Below are 27,756 nucleotides of genomic sequence, written 5' to 3'. Positions count from 1 at the left end.
TCATTCTATCTAGCATTTATTTAGTGTCTAATGTCCCTTTAAATACTAGATAAATAAATAGTAGTAATAGTAAAATTTTAATTCCTCTGGACTGGCCATATCCTTGATGGGTGAACTGTGCTAGCCACCCCCCCCCCCCCCAACTGCTAATTCTACCCTGACCCTGCCCTTAGAATACGACTGTAGGGAGAAATTGATTTGTTCGGCACAACATATGTGCAAAGTATCAAACACATTTGTCTGGAATACCCCTTTAAATTATTGAAGCATGAACGTAGGAACAGGGGGGGTCCCCCCAGATTTTATAAAGGGGGGGGAACAATTTTATTTAGAGGGTGAAAACAAACAGCAGGTGCTACACATAAGAGAAGGAAGAGTGGGGGACAAATCCACCCCAAATTTTAATGGGGGTCAGTTTTGCTCAGCCAGTGGTGTAGTGGCTGGGATAGTGGTTTATGACTGTGTACTGAATCTCTCCTGCCCGCACCTCCTTATTTCTACCAGTAGATGTCACTCTCTTATTGTAGCTCAATGTTTACTATCAACCTCTGCTCTTGACTTTCCTCTGCCTTCCTCAGCTCCCACATGGTGCAGAGTGACAGAGGGAAGACAGAAGCTACCATAGGGAAGACAGAAGCTACCATAGAGGGTAAGGTGCACACTGTGGTTCAGATGATAAACTGCTCTAACAAAGGGCCAGATTACAAGTGGAGCTCTAATTAATGCTACTGCATTAATTGCGCTAGAAATAAGCTTTTTGTCGGGTTGCGCTCGTATTATGAGTTGAAAGTAAACCGTTATAGCTCTTGTGGTAACACAACAATCACAAAAAGATGAACTTGCAATATTGCGTGCGCATTCATGTATTCCCCCATCTCCCCCATAGAAGTCAATGGAGAAAAAAATTGGAAACAACTTAAGACCTTACTCTTGCGCAAACCGATCAAAGCCGAAAGAGAGGAGAAGCCAGAGGTGACGGGAAGCCGGAGGCAAGGGGAATCTGGCGTTGAGGGAAGCCAGAAGTGAGGGGAAGCCAGAGATGACGGGAAGCTGGAGGTGAGGGGAAACTGGGGTTGAGGGAAAGTTGAGGTTGAAGGAAAGGTGGCATTAAAGGGAAACTGGAGGTGAGGGGAAACTGGGGTTGAGGGGACGTTGAGGTTGAAGGAAAGGTGGCATTGAGGGGAAGCTGGAGGTGAGGGGAATCTGGGATTGAGGGGACGTTGAGGTTGAAGGAAAGGTGGCATTGAGGGGAAGCTGGTGGTGAGGGGAAACTGGGGTTGAGGGACGTTGAGGTTGAAGGAAAGGTGGCATTGAGGGGAAGTTGGAGGTGAGGGGAAACTGGGGTTGAGGGGAAGTTGAGGCTGAAGGAAAGGTGGCATTGAGGGGAAGCTGGAGGTGAGGGGAAACTGGGGTTGAGGGGAAGTTGAGGCTGAAGGAAAGGTGGCATTAAAGGGAAACTGGAGGTGAGGGGAAACTGGGGTTGATGGGACGTTGAAGTTGAAGGAAAGGTGGCATTAAAGGGAAACTGGAGGTGAGGGGAAACTGGGGTTGAGGGGACGTTGAGGTTGAAGGAAAGGTGGCATTGAGGGGAAGCTGGAGGTGAGGGGAATCTGGGGTTGAGGGGACGTTGAGGTTGAAGGAAAGGTGGCATTGAGGGGAAGCTGGAGGTGAGGGGAATCTGGGGTTGAGGGGACGTTGAGGTTGAAGGAAAGGTGGCATTGAGGGGAAGCTGGAGGTGAGGGGAAACTGGGGTTGAGGGGACGTTGAGGTTGAAGGAAAGGTGGCATTGAGGGGAAGCTGGAGGTGAGGGGAAACTGGGGTTGAGGGGACGTTGAGGCTGAAGGAAAGGTGGCATTGAGGGGAAGCTGGAGGTGAGGGGAAACTGGGGTTGAGGGGACGTTGAGGTTGAAGGAAAGGTGGCATTGAGGGGAAGCTGGAGGTGAGGGGAAACTGGGGTTGAGGGGACGTTGAGGTTGAAGGAAAGGTGGCATTGAGGGGAAGCTGGAGGTGAGGGGAAACTGGGGTTGAGGGGAAGTTGAGGCTGAAGGAAAGGTGGCATTAAAGGGAAACTGGAGGTGAGGGGAAACTGGGGTTGAGGGGACGTTGAGGTTGAAGGAAAGGTGGCATTGAGGGGAAGCTGGAGGTGAGGGGAATCTGGGGTTGAGGGGACGTTGAGGTTGAAGGAAAGGTGGCATTGAGGGGAAGCTGGAGGTGAGGGGAATCTGGGGTTGAGGGGACGTTGAGGTTGAAGGAAAGGTGGCATTGAGGGGAAGCTGAAGGTGAGGGGAAACTGGGGTTGAGGGGACGTTGAGGTTGAAGGAAAGGTGGCATTGAGGAAAAGCTGGAGGTGAGGGGAAACTGGGGTTGAGGGGACGTTGAGGTTGAAGGAAAGGTGGCATTGAGGGGAAGCTGGAGGTGAGGGGAAACTGGGGTTGAGGGGACGTTGAGGTTGAAGGAAAGGTGGCATTGAGGGGAAGCTGGAGGTGAGGGGAAACTGGGGTTGAGGGGACGTTGAGGTTGAAGGAAAGGTGGCATTGAGGGGAAGCTGGAGGTGAGGGGAAACGGGTTGAGGGGAAGTTGAGGCTGAAGGAAAGGTGGCATTGAGGGGAAGTCAGAGTTGAAGGGAAGGTGGAGTTAAGGAGAAGCTGGAGGTAGTGAAAACTGAAGAGTTGTAGATAGCGGTGTAATACTAGCTAGCTAGCTTTTGGGAGTAAGTTAACATTAGTAAAGTAGGAAGCAGTGGATTTGTGGATTTTAAAGAATACTGGGTGGAAGAGAGCAGTGTCATCTGAAAGTAACAGAGCGATCAGTCTTATGTATAGAAGGTCATAGATTAGTTATTTGTTAATCTGTGTCCATCTCTCATACAAACAAATATTTTGACAAAGCATTTCCAATAGTTAGACAGTGCTAGTTCATGGGTGCCATATAGGTAAGATTGCACTCTCTCCCGTGGAGTTATTTATGAGTCAGCACTGATTGGCTAAAATGTGAGTCTGTCAAAAGAACTGAGATAAGCGGCAGTCTGCAGAGGCTTAGATACAAGGTAAAAAGTATATTAATATAAATGTGTTGGTTATACAAAATTGGGGAATGGGTAATAAAGGGATTATCTATCTTTTTAAACAGCAACAATTTTCAGGTAGACTGTCCCTTTATATGTACATTTATTATGTTATTGCAAACTGTATTTTTATTCTTCACCAAGTTCCTTTTAAATTAGATGTTATTGTGACTGTCTTCCCTTCTATCCTATGCCCTGTTCCTTTTGCCTTTATGTTGTGTAGTGCGTAGAGAGTAGGTGGAACCCGCTCTCTACATAGTACAGAAGTGGAACATCCGCCCCCACCCCCACCCCAGAGCAATACAGCTAGATCAGCGATTGGTACAGAGGTGCAAACATACAAAGACATACATTTCAATGGGACAATTAGTACAGCAATAATATACATGTTTTTGTGAATGTAATAGAACAATTGATCTGTGAAACCCTATGTAAAAAGTTCAGATTTATAATCTACTTTCATTACAATAAAAATTTACCATCACGTTAAATTACTGGATAAGTGGGAAAATGAATAATACAAGCACCATTATTTATTAATTTATTGATTTTACACAAAAGTAAATATTTCGGGCCAGATTACAAGTGGAGAGTTGTTTAACGCTCCCGCTCGAGCAATAACTGCCCTAGAAGTAAGCTTTTTTTGTGCATGTCGGGTTGCGCTCATATTACAAGTTAAAAGTAAACTGTTTTCGCTTATGTAATAACGTGACAAGCATAAAAAGCGAATGTACAATACTGTGCACGGGATAACCTATTCCCCCATAGAAGTCCCCCATAGAAGTCAATAATGCAAAGAAAGTGGGAAAAATACCTAACACCCTACTCGCATGCAAACCCGATCTCATATTCCCATGTGCGCTAACCCGACAAGAAAATATGAATATTTCACATTCCAATGTTCTTCATATAGAAGAATATTTTCTATTCATTAATAAATACATATACAGGTAGCCCTCGGTTTACGCCGGGGTTAGGTTCCAGAAGGAATGGTTGTAAATCGAAACCGTTGTAAATTGAAACCCAGTTTATAATGTAAGTCAATGGGAAGTGAGGGAGATAGGTTCCAGGCCCCTCTCAAAATTGTCATAAGTAACACATAATACATTATTTTTAAAGCTTTGAAATGAAGACTTTACATGCTAAACAGCATTATAAACCTAATAAACACACAACACAGAATATATAATTAAACATTTGTTAAACATCATTATAAACCTAATAAAATAATCGCACAACACAGACTTCACTTGCATTTTTCTGCAAACAGTTCTTTCTATGCATTCCAATCTGGACTGAGTTATAGACAGGAAGATCTTGTTCCTTTGAAATCTGCTCTATAGCTCAGGTCTGGTTAAACTGATTAATTTCAGCTTGCTTGGCTTTACTGCAACACAAGCGGACAGCTCCACCTACTGGCTATTTTAATAAATGCACTGCTTCTCAATGCTTTTCAATAGCAGTCACATGACTGGAAAAAAAGGTTGTTATTCTGAAACGGTGTAAATTGAACCATTGTAAAACGAGGGCCACCTGTATATATATATATATATATATATATATATACATAATTATATATAGGTATAGATATATATTTTCATCTACTTGACTGCAAAAGACTATAATGCACTTATCATGCATATGTCCATATGTTTTGAAGTGTTTATATGTGTATATATGTCTGTAAATACATACATACAAATATAAATACATATGTACACACGTATATATATATATCTATTTACATCTTTAGACATGTATATGTAGGTATCTCTATGTTAAAGCCCTTTGCAGCCTATATACACACTGTATCTGTTTAACTGTGGGAGCTCTTTACATATCAGGAAATGATTACAGAGACGAGCACTTACCTGAGGGTACAGGTTTTGGGGCTACAGCCTCTAGAAAAGGGTGACGATCATAGGTGGGTGCCCTGCCACATTTTACTTCATCACCCCCCTGATATATCATATCCACAATTTCCTGCATCCATGTAATACCTGGGGATAGGGGGTGTTTGGGGGCAGAGAGAAATGAGGGAAAGAAATATTAAAAATTGAAATAACCTAGTAGTCAATGTAATAGCAGAAATACCCATATGATACACTACTTACCCCATGATACACTACTTACCCCATGATACACTATTTACCCCATGATACACTACTTACCCCATGATACACTATTTACCCCATGATACACTATTTACCCCATGATACACTACTTACCCCATGATACACTATTTACCCCATGATACACTACTTACCCCATGATCCACTACTTACCCCATGATACACTACTTACCCCATGATACACTATTTACCCCATGATACACTACTTACCCCATGATACACTATTTACCCCATGATACACTACTTACCCCATGATACACTATTTACCCCATGATACACTACTTACCCCATGATACACTATTTACCCCATGATACACTACTTACCCCATGATACACCCATGATACACTACTTACCCCATGATACACCCATGATACACTATTTACCCCATGATACACTATTTACCCCATGATACACTACTTACCCCATGATACACCCATGATACACTATTTACCCCATGATACACTATTTACCCCATGATACACTACTTACCGCATGATACACCCATGATACACTATTTACCCCATGATACACTACTTACCCCATGATACACCCATGATACACTATTTACCCCATGATACACTATTTACCCCATGATACACTACTTACCCCATGATACACCCATGATACACTATTTACCCCATGATACACTACTTAGCCCATGATGCACTACTTACCCCATGATACACTATTTACCCCATGATACACTACTTACCCCATGATACACCCATGATACACTATTTACCCCATGATACACTACTTAGCCCATGATGCACTACTTACCCCATGATACACTATTTACCCCATGATACACTATTTACCCCATGATACACTACTTACCCCATCATACACTATTTACCCCATCATAGACTATTTACCCCATGATACACTACTTACCCCATGATACACTACTTACCCCATCATACACTACTTACCCCATGATACACTACTTACCCCATCATACACTACTTACCCCATGATACACTATTTACCCCATGATACACTATTTACCCCATGATACACTATTTATCCCATGATACACTACTTACCCCATGATACACTACTTACCCCATGATACACTATTTACCCCATGATACACTACTTACCCCATGATACACCCATGATACACCCATGATACACTACTTACCCCATGATACACTACTTACCCCATCATACACTATTTACCCCATGATACACTACTTACCCCATGATACACTACTTACCCCATCATACACTACTTACCCCATCATACACTATTTACACCATGATACACTACTTACCCCATCATACACTATTTACCCCATCATACACTACTTACCCCATGATACACTACTTAACCCATGATACACTACTTACCCCATGATACACTATTTACCCCATGATACACTATTTACCCCATGATACACTACTTACCCCATGATACACTATTTACCCCATGATACACTACTTACCCCATGATCCACTACTTACCCCATGATACACTACTTACCCTATGATACACTATTTACCCCATGATACACTACTTACCCCATGATACACTATTTATCCCATGATACACTATTTACCCCATGATACACTACTTACCCCATGATACACTATTTATCCCATGATACACTACTTACCCCATGATACACTATTTACCCCATGATACACTACTTACCCCATGATACACCCATGATACACTACTTACCCCATGATACACCCATGATACACTATTTACCCCATGATACACTATTTACCCCATGATACACTACTTACCCCATGATACACCCATGATACACTATTTACCCCATGATACACTATTTACCCCATGATACACTACTTACCCCATGATACACCCATGATACACTATTTACCCCATGATACACTACTTACCCCATGATACACCCATGATACACTATTTACCCCATGATACACTATTTACCCCATGATACACTACTTACCCCATGATACACCCATGATACACTATTTACCCCATGATACACTACTTAGCCCATGATGCACTACTTACCCCATGATACACTATTTACCCCATGATACACTATTTACCCCATGATACACTACTTACCCCATGATACACTACTTACCCCATCATACACTATTTACCCCATCATACACTATTTACCCCATGATACACTACTTACCCCATGATACACTACTTACCCCATCATACACTACTTACCCCATCATACACTACTTACCCCATGATACACTACTTACCCCATGATACACTATTTACCCCATGATACACTATTTACCCCATGATACACTATTTATCCCATGATACACTACTTACCCCATGATACACTATTTACCCCATGATACACTACTTACCCCATGATACACCCATGATACACCCATGATACACTACTTACCCCATGATACACTACTTACCCCATCATACACTATTTACCCCATGATACACTACTTACCCCATGATACACCCATGATACACTATTTACCCCATGATACACTACTTACCCCATGATACACCCATGATACACTATTTACCCCATGATACACTACTTAGCCCATGATGCACTACTTACCCCATGATACACTATTTACCCCATGATACACTATTTACCCCATGATACACTACTTACCCCATCATACACTATTTACCCCATCATAGACTATTTACCCCATGATACACTACTTACCCCATGATACACTACTTACCCCATGATACACTGCTTACCCCATCATACACTACTTACCCCATCATACACTACTTACCCCATGATACACTATTTACCCCATGATACACTATTTACCCCATGATACACTATTTATCCCATGATACACTACTTACCCCATGATACACTACTTACCCCATGATACACTATTTACCCCATGATACACTACTTACCCCATAATACACCCATGATACACCCATGATACACTACTTACCCCATGATACACTACTTACCCCATCATACACTATTTACCCCATGATACACTACTTACCCCATGATACACTACTTACCCCATCATACACTACTTACCCCATCATACACTATTTACACCATGATACACTACTTACCCCATCATACACTATTTACCCCATCATACACTACTTACCCCATGATACACTACTTAACCCATGATACACTACTTACCCCATGATACACTATTTACCCCATGATACACTATTTACCCCATGATACACTACTTACCCCATGATACACTATTTACCCCATGATACACTACTTACCCCATGATCCACTACTTACCCCATGATACACTACTTACCCTATGATACACTATTTACCCCATGATACACTACTTACCCCATCATACACTATTTACCCCATCATACACTACTTACCCCATGATACACTACTTAACCCATGATACACTACTTACCCCATGATACACTATTTACCCCATGATACACTATTTACCCCATGATACACTACTTACCCCATGATACACTATTTACCCCATGATACACTACTTACCCCATGATCCACTACTTACCCCATGATACACTACTTACCCTATGATACACTATTTACCCCATGATACACTACTTACCCCATGATACACTATTTACCCCATGATACACTATTTACCCCATGATACACTACTTACCCCATGATACACTATTTACCCCATGATACACTACTTACCCCATGATACACTATTTACCCCATGATACACTACTTACCCCATGATACACCCATGATACACTACTTACCCCATGATACACCCATGATACACTATTTACCCCATGATACACTATTTACCCCATGATACACTACTTACCCCATGATACACCCATGATACACTATTTACCCCATGATACACTATTTACCCCATGATACACTACTTACCCCATGATACACCCATGATACACTATTTACCCCATGATACACTACTTACCCCATGATACACCCATGATACACTATTTACCCCATGATACACTATTTACCCCATGATACACTACTTACCCCATGATACACCCATGATACACTATTTACCCCATGATACACTACTTAGCCCATGATGCACTACTTACCCCATGATACACTATTTACCCCATGATACACTATTTACCCCATGATACACTACTTACCCCATGATACACTACTTACCCCATCATACACTATTTACCCCATCATACACTATTTACCCCATGATACACTACTTACCCCATGATACACTACTTACCCCATCATACACTACTTACCCCATGATACACTACTTACCCCATCATACACTACTTACCCCATGATACACTACTTACCCCATGATACACTATTTACCCCATGATACACTATTTACCCCATGATACACTATTTATCCCATGATACACTACTTACCCCATGATACACTATTTACCCCATGATACACTACTTACCCCATGATACACCCATGATACACCCATGATACACTACTTACCCCATGATACACTACTTACCCCATGATACACTACTTACCCCATGATACACCCATGATACACTATTTACCCCATGATACACTATTTACCCCATGATACACTACTTACCCCATGATACACCCATGATACACTATTTACCCCATGATACACTACTTAGCCCATGATGCACTACTTACCCCATGATACACTATTTACCCCATGATACACTATTTACCCCATGATACACTACTTACCCCATCATACACTATTTACCCCATCATAGACTATTTACCCCATGATACACTACTTACCCCATGATACACTACTTACCCCATCATACACTACTTACCCCATGATACACTACTTACCCCATCATACACTACTTACCCCATCATACACTACTTACCCCATGATACACTATTTACCCCATGATAAACTATTTATCCCATGATACACTACTTACCCCATGATACACTACTTACCCCATGATACACTATTTACCCCATGATACACTACTTACCCCATGATACACCCATGATACACCCATGATACACTACTTACCCCATGATACACTACTTACCCCATCATACACTATTTACCCCATGATACACTACTTACCCCATGATACACTACTTACCCCATCATACACTACTTACCCCATCATACACTATTTACACCATGATACACTACTTACCCCATCATACACTATTTACCCCATCATACACTACTTACCCCATGATACACTACTTAACCCATGATACACTACTTACCCCATGATACACTATTTACCCCATGATACACTATTTACCCCATGATACACTACTTACCCCATGATACACTATTTACCCCATGATACACTACTTACCCCATGATCCACTACTTACCCCATGATACACTACTTACCCTATGATACACTATTTACCCCATGATACACTACTTACCCCATGATACACTATTTACCCCATGATACACTATTTACCCCATGATACACTACTTACCCCATGATACACTATTTACCCCATGATACACTACTTACCCCATGATACACTATTTACCCCATGATACACTACTTACCCCATGATACACCCATGATACACTACTTACCCCATGATACACCCATGATACACTATTTACCCCATGATACACTATTTACCCCATGATACACTACTTACCCCATGATACACCCATGATACACTATTTACCCCATGATACACTATTTACCCCATGATACACTACTTACCCCATGATACACCCATGATACACTATTTACCCCATGATACACTACTTACCCCATGATACACCCATGATACACTATTTACCCCATGATACACTATTTACCCCATGATACACTACTTACCCCATGATACACCCATGATACACTATTTACCCCATGATACACTACTTAGCCCATGATGCACTACTTACCCCATGATACACTATTTACCCCATGATACACTACTTACCCCATGATACACTACTTACCCCATCATACACTATTTACCCCATCATACACTATTTACCCCATGATACACTACTTACCCCATGATACACTACTTACCCCATCATACACTACTTACCCCATTATACACTACTTACCCCATCATACACTACTTACCCCATCATACACTACTTACCCCATGATACACTATTTACCCCATGATACACTATTTACCCCATGATACACTATTTACCCCATGATACACTATTTATCCCATGATACACTACTTACCCCATGATACACTATTTACCCCATGATACACTACTTACCCCATGATACACCCATGATACACCCATGATACACTACTTACCCCATGATACACTACTTACCCCATCATACACTATTTACCCCATGATACACTACTTACCCCATGATACACTACTTACCCCATCATACACTACTTACCCCATCATACACTATTTACACCATGATACACTACTTACCCCATCATACACTATTTACCCCATCATACACTACTTACCCCATGATACACTACTTAACCCATCATACACTATTTACCCCATCATACACTACTTACCCCATAATACACTATTTACCCCATGATACACTACTTACTCCATGATCCATTACTTACCCCATGATACACTATTTACCCCATGATACACTACTTAGCCCATGATACACCCATGATACACCCTTGATACACTACTTACCCCATGATACACTATTTACCCCATGATACACTACTTTCCCTATGATACACTATTTACCCCATGATACACTATTTACCCCATGATACACTACTTACCCCATGATACACCCATGATACACCCTTGATACACTACTTACTCCATGATACACTATTTACCCCATGATACACTATTTACCCCATGATACACTACTTACCCCATGATACACCCATGATACACCCTTGATACACTACTTACCCCATGATACACTATTTACCCCATGATACACTATTTACCCCATGATACACTACTTACCCCATGATACACTATTTACCCCATGATACACTACTTACCCCATGATACACTATTTACCCCATCATACACTACTTACCCCATGATACACTATTTACCCCATGATACACTACTTACCCCATGATACACTACTTACCCCATGATACACTATTTACCCCATGATACACTACTTACCCCATGATACACTACTTACCCCATGATACACTATTTACCCCATGATACACTACTTACCCCATGATACACTACTTACCCCATGATGCACTATTTACCCCATGATACACTACTTACCCCATGATACACTATTTACCCCATGATACACTATTTACCCCATGATACACTACTTACCCCATGATACACTACTTACCCCATGATACACCAATGATACACTATTTACCCCATGATACACTACTTACCCCATGATACACTACTTACCCCATGATACACTATTTACCCCATGATACACTACTTACCCCATGATACACTACTTACCCCATGATCCACTACTTACCCCATGATATACTATTTACCCCATGATACACTACTTACCCCATGATACACTACTTACCCCATGATACACCAATGATACACTATTTACCCCATGATACACCCATGATACACTATTTACCCCATGATACACTACTTACCCCATGATACACTATTTACCCCATGACACACTACTTACCCCATGATACACTTACTTACCCCATGATACACTATTTACCCCATGATACACTACTTACCCCATGATACACTATTTACCCCATGATACACTACTTACCCCATGGAGATAATGAGCTGTATACGTATATTAGTGAAAAAGGGTGTGTGTACAAGCGCTAAGGTAATCCCCAAGCTGTATCCAAACAGAGATCCTAACCAACCTCCAAAAAATATGCACAAGTAGTAATAAGTGAATACAGCGCCAACAAGAGGCCAAGGGATAAATATACTCACAGAGAGATAAAAGAAGATTATTTAATGAACCATGTTAAAAAGCATCAGTAATAAAAGACTATATATAAAAAATGTAAAAAGCACATATAAATAAAATTACAAATACAGGAATATCTTACAGAAGCGGCTCAAAGGGCCAAAGCTGATAATTACAATAAAAACAGAGGTAATAACAGGTGATCAGTGTGAGTGGTACACCAGAATAAGAGTGTATACTAATAAAACAGGATTAGCCTAAGTACAACTGTAGCAAGTGCATCAAGCAAAAAACTAATAAACAATAATACAAACAATAGTGTTCAAAATTAGTGTTACAAAAATAGTGTTACAAAAAATAGAAAAATGCACTGCAGTGCAAAAAAAGGGGGGTAGCAAAATAATTGTATAGATACAATCAAATAGTGAGTGAGTGCAAATGGATATAAAAATGCTAGCTACTTAATCCAGTGAGGTTAAGATATAATTAAATAAAATACACAATATGCAATAACATAAAAAATAAAATACACAATATGCAATAACATAAAAAATAAAATATAAAATATAATCCAAAAAAGTATTCAAAAAGTTGATCAACAAATGTTAGTGAAGAACAAAAATAAGTCAATCAAAACAAAAAAATGGAAAAAATGGGTGATGAAAAGCAAGGTGAAAGTGAGGAAATTGATTCCTTCCAATGTTAGTTACTTTAACAGATCCAAATTCCTGAGTGTGGTTGCTGAAGTAGCTGATTGGATCCTAGCACCTGTCAGCTGCTCCTATAGTATCCTAAAAAGTGTCCCTGTAAAAAAAGAAATTCACAACATAGTGTATCCAATATGAGAATGAAGTAAAGATTAAAGTAATGCTTACCTATATGTCAACGCGTTTCTGCCCTCAAAAAAGGGGCCTTTCTCAAGACTAGCTAGTCTTGAGAAAGGCCCTTTTTTGAGGGCAGAAACGCGTTGACATATTGGTAAGCATTACTTTAATCTTTACTTCATTCTCATATTGGATACACTATGTTGTGAATTTCTTTTTTTACAGGGACACTTTTTAGGATACTATAGGAGCAGCTGACAGGTGCTAGGATCCAATCAGCTACTTCAGCAACCACACTCAGGAATTTGGATCTGTTAAAGTAACTAACATTGGAAGGAATCAATTTCCTCACTTTCACCTTGCTTTTCATCACCCATTTTTTCCATTTTTTTGTTTTGATTGACTTATTTTTGTTCTTCACTAACATTTGTTGATCAACTTTTTGAATACTTTTTTGGATTATATTTTATATTTTATTTTTTATGTTATTGCATATTGTGTATTTTATTTTTTATGTTATTGCATATTGTGTATTTTATTTAATTATATCTTAACCTCACTGGATTAAGTAGCTAGCATTTTTATATCCATTTGCACTCACTCACTATTTGATTGTATCTATACAATTATTTTGCTACGCCCCTTTTTTTGCACTGCAGTGCATTTTTCTATTTTTTGTAACACTATTTTTGTAACACTAATTTTGAACACTATTGTTTGTATTATTGTTTATTAGTTTTTTGCTTGATGCACTTGCTACAGTTGTACTTAGGCTAATTCTGTTTTATTAGTATACACTCTTATTCTGGTGTACCACTCACACTGATCACCTGTTATTACCTCTGTTTTTATTGTAATTATCAGCTTTGGCCCTTTGAGCCGCTTCTGTAAGATATTCCTGTATTTGTAATTTTATTTATATGTGCTTTTTACATTTTTTATATATAGTCTTTTATTACTGATGCTTTTTAACATGGTTCATTAAATAATCTTCTTTTATCTCTCTGTGAGTATATTTATCCCTTGGCCTCTTGTTGGCGCTGTATTCACTTATTACTACTTGTGTATACGTATATTAGGCAACATAAGGATCACTAAGGATAACACTGACTCAGCGCTAGTCTGAATGTGGTTATAAAAATGTTAATCATAAAAGATTTAAACTTAAAGGGACAGTAAAGCCATAATTAAACATTCATGATTCAGATAGAGAATACAATTTTAAACAACTTTCCAATGTACGTCTATTATTTCATTTGCTTCCTTCTCTTGTTATCCTTTGCTATGAGGTTTATCTAGATAAGCTCAGGAGCAGCAAAGGACCTAGGTTCTAGCTGCTGATTGGTGGCTGCATATCTATACCGATTGTCATTGGCTCACCCATGTGTTCAGTTAGAATCCAGTAGTGCATTGCTGCTCCTTCAACAAATGATACCAAGAGAATGAAGCAAATTTGATAATAGAAGTAAACTGGAAAGTTCTTAAAAATTGTATGTTCTACCTAAATCATGAAAGAAAAATGTGGGGTTTCATGTCCCTTTAAATAAAAAGTGTTAGTTTTAAAGGGAAAGCATACACTTTCTGCCATGCCTGTGCAATACTGGTAGTAAAATGATTTAATGGGACATAGCAGTGAACATTTAAATGTGCAGAAGAGCAACTGAGCTTTGAATGGAAGCATTTTTGCAATATATCTGCGTTAATAAAAATGTTTCTAGTAAAAGAGGTCACTGTTTCAGGCCAAGGCATATGTACATATGCTGCTTATCCTCAGCGTGTCAGCTCGTGCTCAGAGAGCTTGTGACACAATATGATAAAATGACACACATCATACCCTACACAAAGCTGTCTTTTTTTAACTTGGCACCTTGTGCACAAACCTGGTGCCTATTTGAAAGCACAGGGGTCCTGTGATTGGTGCATTTGTGCCGTTTGCATTGTATAGGAGGCTGTTAGAGCTCATATTAGGAAGCATACTCTACCCATTCTTCTGTCACCTGCTTTAGGATATGCAGCCATGAGAATATCCTCAGGGTGTGCTTGGAACTTCCAGATGTCACTCCAGGTGTCACATGTATTCTGATCCAGTGGGACCCCACAAATCTGTCCCATGTTGGGTCTCTGCATGACGTAGGAGTGAAAATGTTGTGCGTTTCTCTCAAAGGCCATGGCTTGCCTTGAAATGAGACCGACAGAGGGAGAGAAGCTCAGTAAAGGATAGAAGGACCGACCCAAAAAAATAACATTAGAATTTAACTTGGGAAAGTGGATGAGTGAGGCTCGCTCAGATAGTAATGTGCCAGAATACAAGCAAGCTGAGGATTAGCTGCAGGCCGCAAACCTAGAGACAGAGGGCTCTCCAAATGGTTTCTATGGAGAAGTTTTACATCAAATTAAAAGGGGCAGAAAAATGTGCTTGGGAACCTCCCATGCCCTGTACAGTGCAAGTTCCAGTCATGGCAAAAGGCTTTTCTAACTGTTAGCTATCACAAGGTATATATCTTAGCTCAGCAAGTAAGAGATGTGTGTTATGTGAAGGTGAGAGGTACGTGTTCTGGTGTCTGTGTGTTAGGAGGAGATGAGAGGTGCACCCCCTGGTGTCTGAATATTAGGAGGAGGTGAGAGGTAAGTACCCTGGTGTCTGAGTATTAGGAGGAGATTAGAGGTACGTGTTCTGCTGTCTGTGTATTAGGAGGAGGTGAGAGGTACGTGCCCTGGTGTCTGTGTATTAGGAGGAGGTGAGTGGTGCGTGCCCTGGTGTCTGTGTATTAGGAGGAGGTGAGAGGTACGTGCCCTGGTGTCTGTGTATTAGGAGTAGGTGAGAGGTACGTGCCCTGGTGTCTGTGTATTAGGAGGAGGTGAGAGGTACGTGCCCTGGTGTCTGTGTATTAGGAGGAGGTGAGAGGTACGTGCCCTGGTGTCTGTGTATTAGGAGTAGGTGAGAGGTACGTGCCCTGGTGTCTGTGTATTAGGAGGAGGTGAGAGGTATGTGCCCTGGTGTCTGTGTATTAGGGGAGGTGAGGGGGATGTGCCCTGGAGTCTGTGTATTAGGAGGAGGTGAGAGGTAAGTACCCTGGTGTCTGAGTATTAGGAGGAGATTAGAGGTACGTGTTCTGGTGTCTGTGTATTAGGAGGAGGTGAGAGGTACGTGCCCTGGTGTCTGTGTATTAGGAGGAGGTGAGTGGTGCGTGCCCTGGTGTCTGTGTATTAGGAGGAGGTGAGAGGTACGTGCCCTGGTGTCTGTGTATTAGGAGTAGGTGAGAGGTACGTGCCCTGGTTTCTGAGTATTAGGAGGAGGTTAGAGGTACGTGTTCTGGTGTCTGTGTATTGGGAGGAGGTGAGAGGTACGTGCCCTGGTGTCTGTGTATTAGGAGGAGGTGAGAGGTACGTACCCTGGTGTCTTTGTATTAGGAGGAGATTAGAGGTATGTGCCCTGGTGTCTGTGTATTAGGAGGAAATTAGAGGTATGTGCCCTGGTGTCTGTGTATTAGGAGGAGGTGAGAGGTACGTACCCTGGTGTCTCTGTGTATTAGGAGGAGGTTAGAGGTACGTGCCCTGGTGTCTTTGTATTAGGAGGAGATTAGAGGTATGTGCCCTGGTGTCTGTGTATTAGGAGGAGGTGAGAGGTACGTACCCTGGTGTCTCTGTGTATTAGGAGGAGGTTAGAGGTATGTACCCTGGTGTCTGTGTATTAGGGGAAGGTTAGAGGTACGTACCCTGGTGTCTTTATATTAGGAGGAGATTAGAGGTATGTGCCCTGGTGTCTGTGTATTAGGAGGAGGTGAGAGGTACGTGCCCTGGTGTCTGTGTATTAGGAGGAGGTGAGAGGTACGTACCCTGGTGTCTGTGTATTAGGAGGAGATTAGAGGTATGTGCCCTGGTGTCTGTGTATTAGGGGAAGGTTAGAGGTGCGTGCCCTGGTGTCTGTGTATTAGGGGGAGGTGAGAGGTACGTACCCTGGTGTCTTTGTATTAGGAGGAGATTAGAGGTATGTGCCCTGGTGTCTGTGTATTAGGAGGAGGTGAGAGGTAAGTGCCCTGGTGTCTGTGTATGAGGAGGAGGTGAGAGGTACGTGCCCTGGTGTCTGTGTATTAGGAGGAGGTGAGAGGTACGTGCCCTGGTGTCTGTGTATTAGGAGGAGGTGAGAGGTACGTGCCCTGGTGTCTGTGTATTAGGAGGAGGTGAGAGGTACGTGCCCTGGTGTCTGTGTATTAGGCAGAGGTGAGAGGTACGTGCCCTGGTGTCTGTGTATTAGGCAGAGGTGAGAGGTACGTGCCCTGGTGTCTGTGTATTAGTAGGAGGTGAGAGCTACGTGTACTGAAGTCTGTGTATTAGGAGGAGGTGAGAGGTACATGCCCTGGTGTCTGTGTATTAGGAGGTGAGAGGTACATGCCCTGGTGTCTGTGTATTAGGAAGAGGTGAGAAGTGTGTGCCCTGGTGTCTGTGTATTAGGAGGAGGTTAGAGGTACATGCCCTGGTGTCTGTGTATTAGGAGGAGGTGAGAGGTACATGCCCTGGTGTCTGTGTATTAGTAGGAGGTGAGAGGTACGTGCCCTGGTGTCTGTGTATTAGGAGGAGGTTAGAGGTACGTGCCCTGGTGTCTGTGTATTAGTAGGAGGTGAGAGGTACGTGCCCTGGTGTCTGTGTATTAGGAGGAGGTGAGAAGTGCGTGCCATAGTGTCTGTGTATTAGGAAGAGGTGAGAAGTGCGTGCCATAGTGTCTGTGTATTAGCAGGATGTGACAGGTATGTACCCCAATGCCTGTGTATTAGGAGGAGGTGAGAGGTAAGCGCCCTTTTGTCTGTGTATTAGGAAGAGGTGAGAAGTGTGTGCTATAGTGTCTGTGTATTAGGAGGAGGTGAGAAGCGTGTGCCATAGTGTCTGTGTATTAGGAAGAGGTGAGAAGTGCGTGCCATAGTGTCTGTGTATTAGGAAGAGGTGAGAAGTGCGTGCCATAGTGTCTGTGTATTAGCAGGATGTGACAGGTATGTACCCCAATGCCTGTGTATTAGGAGAAGGTGAGAGAGATATGTCACATGTCTTCTTCCCCTAGCCTGTACATTAATATAGCAAAACTGTGAGATGAATTTAGCGTGCACATGTGGCAGGTAACAGGTTAATGTTAGACAGGTTGTTACATTGGATACTGTGCACTGTGCAACACTGCTTATTGAATGCGGCTTTTAGGAATTTGCAAAGTTGTGTTAAAGACAGAGGGAGAGAAGCTCAGTAAATGATAGACGTCCGATGAACATCAAAATAACATCAGAATTTAACTTTGTAAAGTGGGAGAATGAGAGAGGCTCATACAGGTAGCAAGTAATGTGCCAGAATACTTCCAGCAGTAATACAATTATTAGCTCTCCAGCCTCCGAGGGCACTGGACAAATAATCCGATGTAAACTACAGGAAAAGAAAGCTAAATAAATAATGAAAGTTCTTTGCTATTTTTTTATGCCCAAAGTACACTGACATCCCCTCTGCTGTATTAGAATACATTAGCAGCATGACCAGGCAGATACAAAAGTTTCCTGCTCATTCAACTAAAGCTAAAGGGACATGAAAGCACAATTTTTATTTCATGATTTAGATACTACAATTATACTTTCCAATTTCTCTTGGTATTCTTTGTTGAATGATCAGCAATGCACTACGGGGAGCTATCTGAAGACATCTGGTGAGCCAATGGCAAGACACATATATGTGCAGCCACCAATCAGCAGTTAGCTCCCAGTATTGCTTTGCTACTCCTGAGCCTACCTAGATATGCTTTTCAACATAGGATACCAAGAGAATGAAGAAAATTAGAAAATAGAAGTAACTTGGAAAGTTGTATAAACTTGCACGTTCTATCTGAATCATGAAAGGAAAACATTGGGTTTCACCTCCCTTTAAAACACTAATAATGAGCACTTTTACAAAAACAGAAAATTAGCAAAATAAATAACCCCAAAAACATGGATCCCACTGTACCCATAATGCAACTGTTCATATTGGTGCTGTCCCTATTAGCTTTTGTGGCATGAATTTATTAGATTAATAGTTTAGCACAGGGTTTTCAATGGATTTCAGTAAATAATTAGTGAGTTGTGCTTGACATGTGGAGCTCTGATTGTAATAGAGCCCTGCATCACTAGAGTCCTTTTTGCATATGCACAAGAGCGTAACCAGGGATAGAGGGAAACGGACGTTTCTTTGTGCATCAGTGAGTAACTGTGTTATGAATAATACAGTGATAAGGACAAATCTTCAGGGGTGGAGTGCAATCCCCCTCCCACTGCAAAAGCGCTCCATGAGGTAGATTTATCAAATATCGGGCGGACATGATCCGCTGTAGCATATGCTGTGTCGGCAGTTATCATTGCACAAGTATTTCTAGTGAAATGCTTGTGCAATGCCGCCCCTGCACATTTGCGGCCAATCGGCTGCAAGCAGGGAGTGTCAATCATCCCGATCATATCCGATCGGGAGGATTGCTGTCTGTCACCACAGAGATGGCGGGTGAGTTAAGGAGCAGCGGTCTTATGACCGCTGCTTCTTAACTTAAGTTTCAGGCAGACCTGAAACTTCGGGGGTAGATTGCTGCATCCGCTGCTTGATAAATATACCCCTAAGTTTCCAAGAATAAGCACTCACTTGAGTCACACTTAAGATGCTAGTGAGCCACCATTTGTAAAATGCTCTGCAGCTCATATTATGTACAACAAGAAACTTCTGTTTGTGGATTTTATTTATCTGTCCCATCTGGAAAAATGTCTTGGGGCGTCATGGTGAGGCGAGGGTGCAATACGGTCATGCAGAGTTCAGCTATTATATAACTTTGTAACTAAGTAACCAAGCGACTAGCTGGCACTTTTTTTATTTGATTCACTCAGGGCAACGCGATTGTCACTTGCAGAGCTGTCTCACACCATGAGTACACACCTACGGATTTCTCAGTGTAGAAATATGCAACAAGGAAATAATTAAACATAAACAGTTTAAAAGTAGCTGAAGCAGAACATGAAACAGTAAAATACCTGTACTGATAAAACAGATTTCTGTTTCCATGAAGAATATTATAAACAAATAATGCTTTGTCATTCAGACATATAGGACTAGTGGAGCACTAATTTATCGTACGCCTGCAAATGGGCAAATTCGCCCATTTACAGGCGCACGATAAATAAACACCATTACACGGTGCTGGTTATTGCTACCATGAGCTTGCGGTACCAATAAGCGCTAAGAAAATGAACCAGTGGTAAAACCGCTGGTTAATTTTCTAAATGTCTCCAAATTGCCCCCAAAAGAAAGTGTAATAATCTTTATTAACAAATAAAAATATTAGCATCTTTATTTTTTAATAAAGTGACTACAATGAGCAATTATAAGGGGCTGAAAAGTGTCTACATTGTAGTGTTCCCAGTAAATATATATGTATATGCTTATATACATATATATTTATGTGTTAGTAGTATGTGTATATACATATATATTTATGTGTTAGTAGTATGTGTATATACATATATATTTATGTGTTACTATGTGTATATACATATATATTTATGTGTTACTATGTGTATATACATATATATATATATGTATATACACATAGTAACACATAAATATATATGTATATACACATAGTAACACATAAATATATATGTATATACACATACTACTAACACATAAATATATCTGTATATACACATACTAACACATAAATATATATGTATATACACATACTACTAACACATACATATATATGTATATACACATAGTAACACATAAATATATAGGCATATACACATACTAACGCATAAATATACATGTATATACACATAGTAACACAAAAAACAACAACAATCACAGATAGATTTGATAAAAAACATCAAATCAAATGTTTTATTAATTGTAACACCACAGGCGTTATCTACGTTTTGCAATGTAAATGCCCAAAAATCTATGTCGGTATGACGACACGCAAATTACGCACGAGGCTACAGGAACATGTGCGAAACATCAGAAATGCAGCCAAAGATTTAAAAAACAAAAAGGCTATTTCATCAGTAGCTCAACATTTCTATAAATTTCATCAAGGAAAAGCCGAAGAACTCAGATGCTGTGGTATACAAAAAATCAACTTTGGAATCAGAGGAGGAGACAAGGAAACAAGCTTACTGCAATATGAAAGCAGATGGATCTATCTGCTTAATTCCATACAACCTAATGGCCTAAATGAACACAATAATTATTTTTCATATCTTTAAGAAAGGCAGAAGATGAGAATTCTAAGTGAATAACAAGAAGTAGAAAATATGATTAAAAACAATAAAGAAAAATAATAACAAATCCTCAAGCACCATTTATTTAATTAAGCCACTTTTATTAATATACACAGTCACAAGCACATCCGCTTCCATGGCACAACATTAACCTCCATGCACATCCCTCACTTATATAGAGCTTTTTGAGTTTAGAGCGCTAGATTTTATTTATATTTTCCAACACGAGTTTATGTCCACATTACTCTAATAGTAGCACATTTGTGTTAAATGTTCACCCCATTTACTTTAAATCGTATTTTGACACCTTATCTCTCAGTAACAGAACTTATTGTCAATGTCATTACTTTATTCACCACCTCCCATCGGATGATTATTACAGTACGGTCACTCAGTAATCGCCAAGGCCACCCACTGTCACAGCACACAGACAAAAAAAGAATAAAGAATACACATTTGCACTTACACAAATATAGATCATAAATATATATCCTAATATTAGAGGTTTTTATCATATTTTCGAAGACATTCAGATCAGTCCAGAATGACCTTTTTTAGACCACAATTCTCACTGTTGATTGTAGACGATCATCAGACCGAATACCCTTCACTTTATAAATTCACAAAGCAGGGATAATCAGCATGTAACCACACAAACTACGTCCAAATGTATTATCCTATGTACATAATCGCTATTACGTATGATACCTGCCAGTATAAAAATTATTATTCTCAAGTTTGATAAACTATACATTAGAGCCCAAGATTATACTTCGATGTAAGCTCCCACTCCTGTAATAAACTCTCTTTGATTCACATATTTACATTACTCTTTAAGTGCAGAGAGTGACAAGATAAGTAAAAATAACACAAAAAGTACCATAAATAACAAGCCGTTCGTTTTAACCATCTATATGTGATCAGTATTTCCCCACAATAAATAATCAAATAGCGGAAGATTATGCTTTACCTCACACAATAATTCTCTTTATGAAATAAAATAAAATAATTTCCGTCTTGAAAATCACGAATACATTGTAGAAATAACAAGACAGCCTCGTCCTATCAAATTCTCCCTTGCACATATACAAGCACTTCCACAGGGAGTAATTGGTTCTTTGTAACGAATCCCTCAATTCGTCTAATGACGTCCAAGGGGAGGAGTAGTGCAGGCCAATAAAAAGACACAGATTCGGCCGCGCCGTACCCTTTGAGAAAGCCACGTTAGTGGCGAAACATGTCAGGGAATTGTTTGGTGTGAATGCATGTTAGCATTTTTTAAATAGCAGGAATGTCGGTCTAACATATTTAGACTTTAGGATTTGGAAACATAGAAAAATTAATTGACCCTTGAGCTGGGTCTTATCGAGCTAATAGCAAGGCAGATGTAATTGTTACCGGCAGCAAAGTCTATTGATAAAGCTATAGATATGAGACTTGGAAACGAATACATTATACTTTAAAAACAAAACCAATTAGTTTATATCTATATTAGTGTTCATAAGAACTTATACTGCCTGAAGACAGATATACAATACGGAACAATTTAGGTAACATCGTTACCAAAAATAAGATACAAAATTAACTTTAATTGGTGCACCTAAGCTATTACCATAAACTTTATATGCGAATAAGACTTCAGAGTTGGGATCCATCTAGTACCAGCAGCGATCACTCAACACGCTACTAGCAGCAAAACAATTGTAATACCAAATTAACAATAAGGGGCTGTGCAATCAGTATATTTCTATAAGCGCTATATGCGAACAAGACCTCAGAGTTGGGATCCATCCAGTACCAGCAGTGATCACTTAACACGCTACTAGCAGCAAAACAATTGTATTACTAGACTAACAACAAGGGGCTGGGAAATCAGTATATCGCATCAATTTAATTCTATTGTAACAACAAGAGAATAGACTAACTACAAGGGGCTGGGAAATCAGTATATCGCATCAATTTAATTCTATTGTAACAAACACACTATACTCTTATGAATGATTAGAGATTGTCACTGTTACAATCTCCATATGTGAATAAGACACTTCAAATACGGAGTAGAATTAATGGACTGCTAATGAAAACATCTATAACATTATCGTATTTACCTTATAGGAACTTACAGTCTTAACACTCTCCATAACTCTCTTAACACACCTAAGATATACATCTGCAGCATGTATATACAGAAGATCCAATAGTAGCAGACAAAAGTTCATCACTTTAAATACGTTTATAGACTGTTTGTATTACCTACCCCAAGGGGAATACTGTACTGCATTCGTTACTATAGCAGTTCACAATGTCTCAGATATATGCAACAATATACTAGACACTAGGAATAAAATTGGAAGTGCAAAAAATTGATGCATATAATCTACGCATAGTGTAATATACAAGAAGATACAAAGCATCTTACAAGTAATTTGAAACTTTCACCTAGAGTCCCAAGACAGTGACATATACAACTCCATATATAAGACCAACCTGATAACTACTTGCTCTCATCCATAAAAGCATTACAACCTGGGATCCCACCTTGAAATAGAGATATAAAATACATAACAAAGTCCACAAGAAAGTGGTCAAAGCTTCGACTAACAGAATAAAATTGTCAAGATTTCCCAGCTCCAACTAACAGAATAAAATTGTTAAGAATATAAGTTCCCTATTGGACTTCTACCTAACACTCTGAATAAAGAATTATTCAAGTCGAATCACACCTTGTGTATGCCACAACTTTTTTCCAAATCCATTATTATTAAAAAACCAATTGACCCAAACCTGTATTTTTAACTTACTGTATGTGTGTGATTTTGTTTGTGTTTTTATTTTAAACTACCCAATAAAGGTTATATTTTAAATCTCCAAGCACACCTTCCTCTCTAGTATACCTATATACTGTTCAATTGTAGCCACCATTAGTTAGGGAAAGAGTGCTAAACAAGTGTACACTTCCTTCAATCCTAGGATTGATTTTGTTTTTCTATTCAAACCAGTACACAGCACCTCAGCCATCTTATAATAGACCCAATCTGGGATAAAAATATAAATTGGTGGATATTATATCCCATCAATAAACCCAGTTATTAATAGGCTACCCTAATTGTTAAATTTCAGCAGTGCCATTAGTACTTTGTTTTTCTTTACTGAATCCTCTCCCTAGTAAGCTAGGTTACACTAATAGAGCACGCACTTGTGAATATAGACATTAAAAATATGGCAAACAAATTGGAACAAGACAGGATAACTAGAAATAATAAACGTCTAATAGACTTTCAAGAAGTCTTTAATGAACCACAATCACTCAATACAGAACCAACAGCAGATAGATTGGATCAATTACTACGTGAACTCCATAAAAATCTTTACAAACAAGACAAAGTATGGTGGAATCACCATTTCTTTGATAAGTACATAGAACGGAAATTGATTCCCAGAGGACTCAGAATACAACTCTTTCCTGCATTTGAATTTAAGCAAAAAGAACTGACTATAGAATGGGAGGAAGCGTTGTCTGAGTGTTCTAATAAATTAATGAATATTCTCATTAAACATGATACTGCAGAATTTGATAGACTAGAAGAACTAATAAAATCACAGAATGAACAACTGAAACAATTTGAGACACTTAAAGATTTTGAAACCTCCTATAAAAAATACCAAAAAGAACTGGACAGATATGAGGCAGAAATTAAACAAACCAAAATGGGGAAATTAAATAGAGATGTGGAAGATTTCCAAAATAATAGGGTATACAGATGGAAAAGAAAATTCAATCCTAATACCCTTATAAATCGTCAAAGAGTGACTATCATACAAAGTGACACTGAAACAGAGGGTGAAGAATCTGATAACCCTATAGACGAAGTAACACCTGAGCGACCTACTAACTCTGCCCCAGTACAATCTGAAAACAGAAAGAGGAAAGGTTTTTTAGAGGAAGGTACAAATATAAATCCAGACCCACCAGAAGAGGTAGGGGGAGCAAACAAAAAACTAACAAGAACCAGAAGTGTCAGAGAAACCAGACACAGCAACAAACCTTACAAAAGGAGCCCCAGTCCCTTCTCCAAAATCAAAATGAAGCAATGAAAGTGTTGAATTTATCTAATAAAATGCTGTCTGAAGATCACTTATCATTACTAGCCAAAGGTCTATCTTTCTGCCCAAGTACTACACTCGACAAGTTTGAAAACATAAAAGATATACAATTATATCTAAGAAAATTACTGTTACGCAAACAATATGCAGACATAAAAAATCAGAAAGAACCAGGCTTAGACAATCAATGGACTATAGAGGATTTAACAGTACTACAAGACCTAGAAGATCTATTAAAAGAAAATGAAACAGAAGGAAGTAGTAACTGGCGAAATAATTTGATTAATAAATCAAAGTACATACCTAAATCCTCCACAAGCCCGAGTATTCAGATTTTCAACAATATTGTCTGCAAAGAAATATCCGACTTACAAGTTAAATCTCCCCCAACTAATTTAACTAAAGGAGAGAAACTAGCCCTAGCCGAAATCCAAAATTGGGATGACATCATAGTCCGTCAAGCGGACAAAGGTGGCAATATTGTTCTCTGGCCTACTAAGATGTATTTAAAAGAGGCAAACACACAGTTAACTAATGAAACCTGCTATAAAAAACTGTGGAGCAATCCAACAGAACAATTCCTCACACAATATAAAGACCTCATTACTCAAGCCAAGATGAACAACATTATCAGTGAAAAAGAGAAAAAATTCCTGACTGTAAACCATCCAAAAATTGCCACCTTTTATTTAATTCCCAAGGTGCACAAAAATTCCAAACATCCACCGGGCCGTCCAATAGTATCAGGCAACGAAAATTTGACAGAAAAAGCCAGTAAATATATTGACCAGCGATTAAGGGTATTTCTAACAGAAATCCCATCTTACATAAAAGATACTATGGAGACACTTCAACACCTACAAGACATTGTATTAGGACCAACATCATGGCTAGTTACTGCAGATGTAGAGGCCCTTTACACCAGCATCAGACATGAATTAGGACTAGAAGCAGTCCAATATTATCTGAATCTGGGATCAGAAGAAGATGAAAATCACAACAATTTTGTTTTGAAATTACTTGAATTTGTACTTAAAAAGAACTACTTCGTTTTTAATGACCAATTCTATCTGCAAACAAGGGGGACAGCCATGGGGACAGCCTGTGCACCAACCTACGCCAACCTATTTCTAGGTTGGTGGGAGCACAATACTGTCTTCACTGACGATAACGACGAGTTTACTCGACATATCCCCCTCTGGCTAAGATATATAGATGACATCCTGCTAATCTGGGAAGGACCCAAAGAAAAACTGGACACATTCTTGACGATCCTAAACCGAAACAATTTGAACATTAAACTGACTTACGAATCCAGCCAGACTGAAATCTCGTTTCTGGACTTGAGAATTTTCAAAAAAAACAATGGCATGCTAGGGACAGATTTGTATAGAAAGAAGACAGCTACCAACACTATCTTATATAATACTAGCGCCCATGCCCCTTGCACTATCAAATCTCTCCCAACTGGAGAGTTTTTAAGGGTCAAAAGAAACTGTTCCGAACCGGAGTTATACAAGATCAGAGCTCAGGAAACCACAGATCGTCTTAGCCAGAGGGGGTACAGTAAAACTCTAATAAAAAAAGCAAAG

At 39.7% G+C, this 27,756-nt stretch overlaps 1 protein-coding gene across 1 annotated transcript in view; it reads right to left on the bottom strand.

The window, feature by feature from the left end:
• LOC128642101 (sulfotransferase 1C1) overlaps positions 1-27,756 on the bottom strand; it is a 68,370-nt gene that overhangs the window by 10,454 nt on the left and 30,160 nt on the right. Inside the window, exons 2-3 of the mRNA XM_053694762.1 lie at positions 15,791-15,969; positions 4,936-5,064 (exon numbers count right to left, since the gene is read on the bottom strand). Of these exons, the coding sequence (XP_053550737.1) occupies positions 4,936-5,064; positions 15,791-15,962 (301 nt within the window). The 5' untranslated portion in view covers positions 15,963-15,969. The remainder of the gene's footprint in view (positions 1-4,935; positions 5,065-15,790; positions 15,970-27,756) is intronic.

Source organism: Bombina bombina, chromosome 11 (assembly GCF_027579735.1).
Source record: "Bombina bombina isolate aBomBom1 chromosome 11, aBomBom1.pri, whole genome shotgun sequence".
Taxonomy (NCBI): Eukaryota; Metazoa; Chordata; class Amphibia; order Anura; family Bombinatoridae; genus Bombina; species Bombina bombina.
This window is presented reverse-complemented; position numbering and strand designations above follow the sequence as displayed.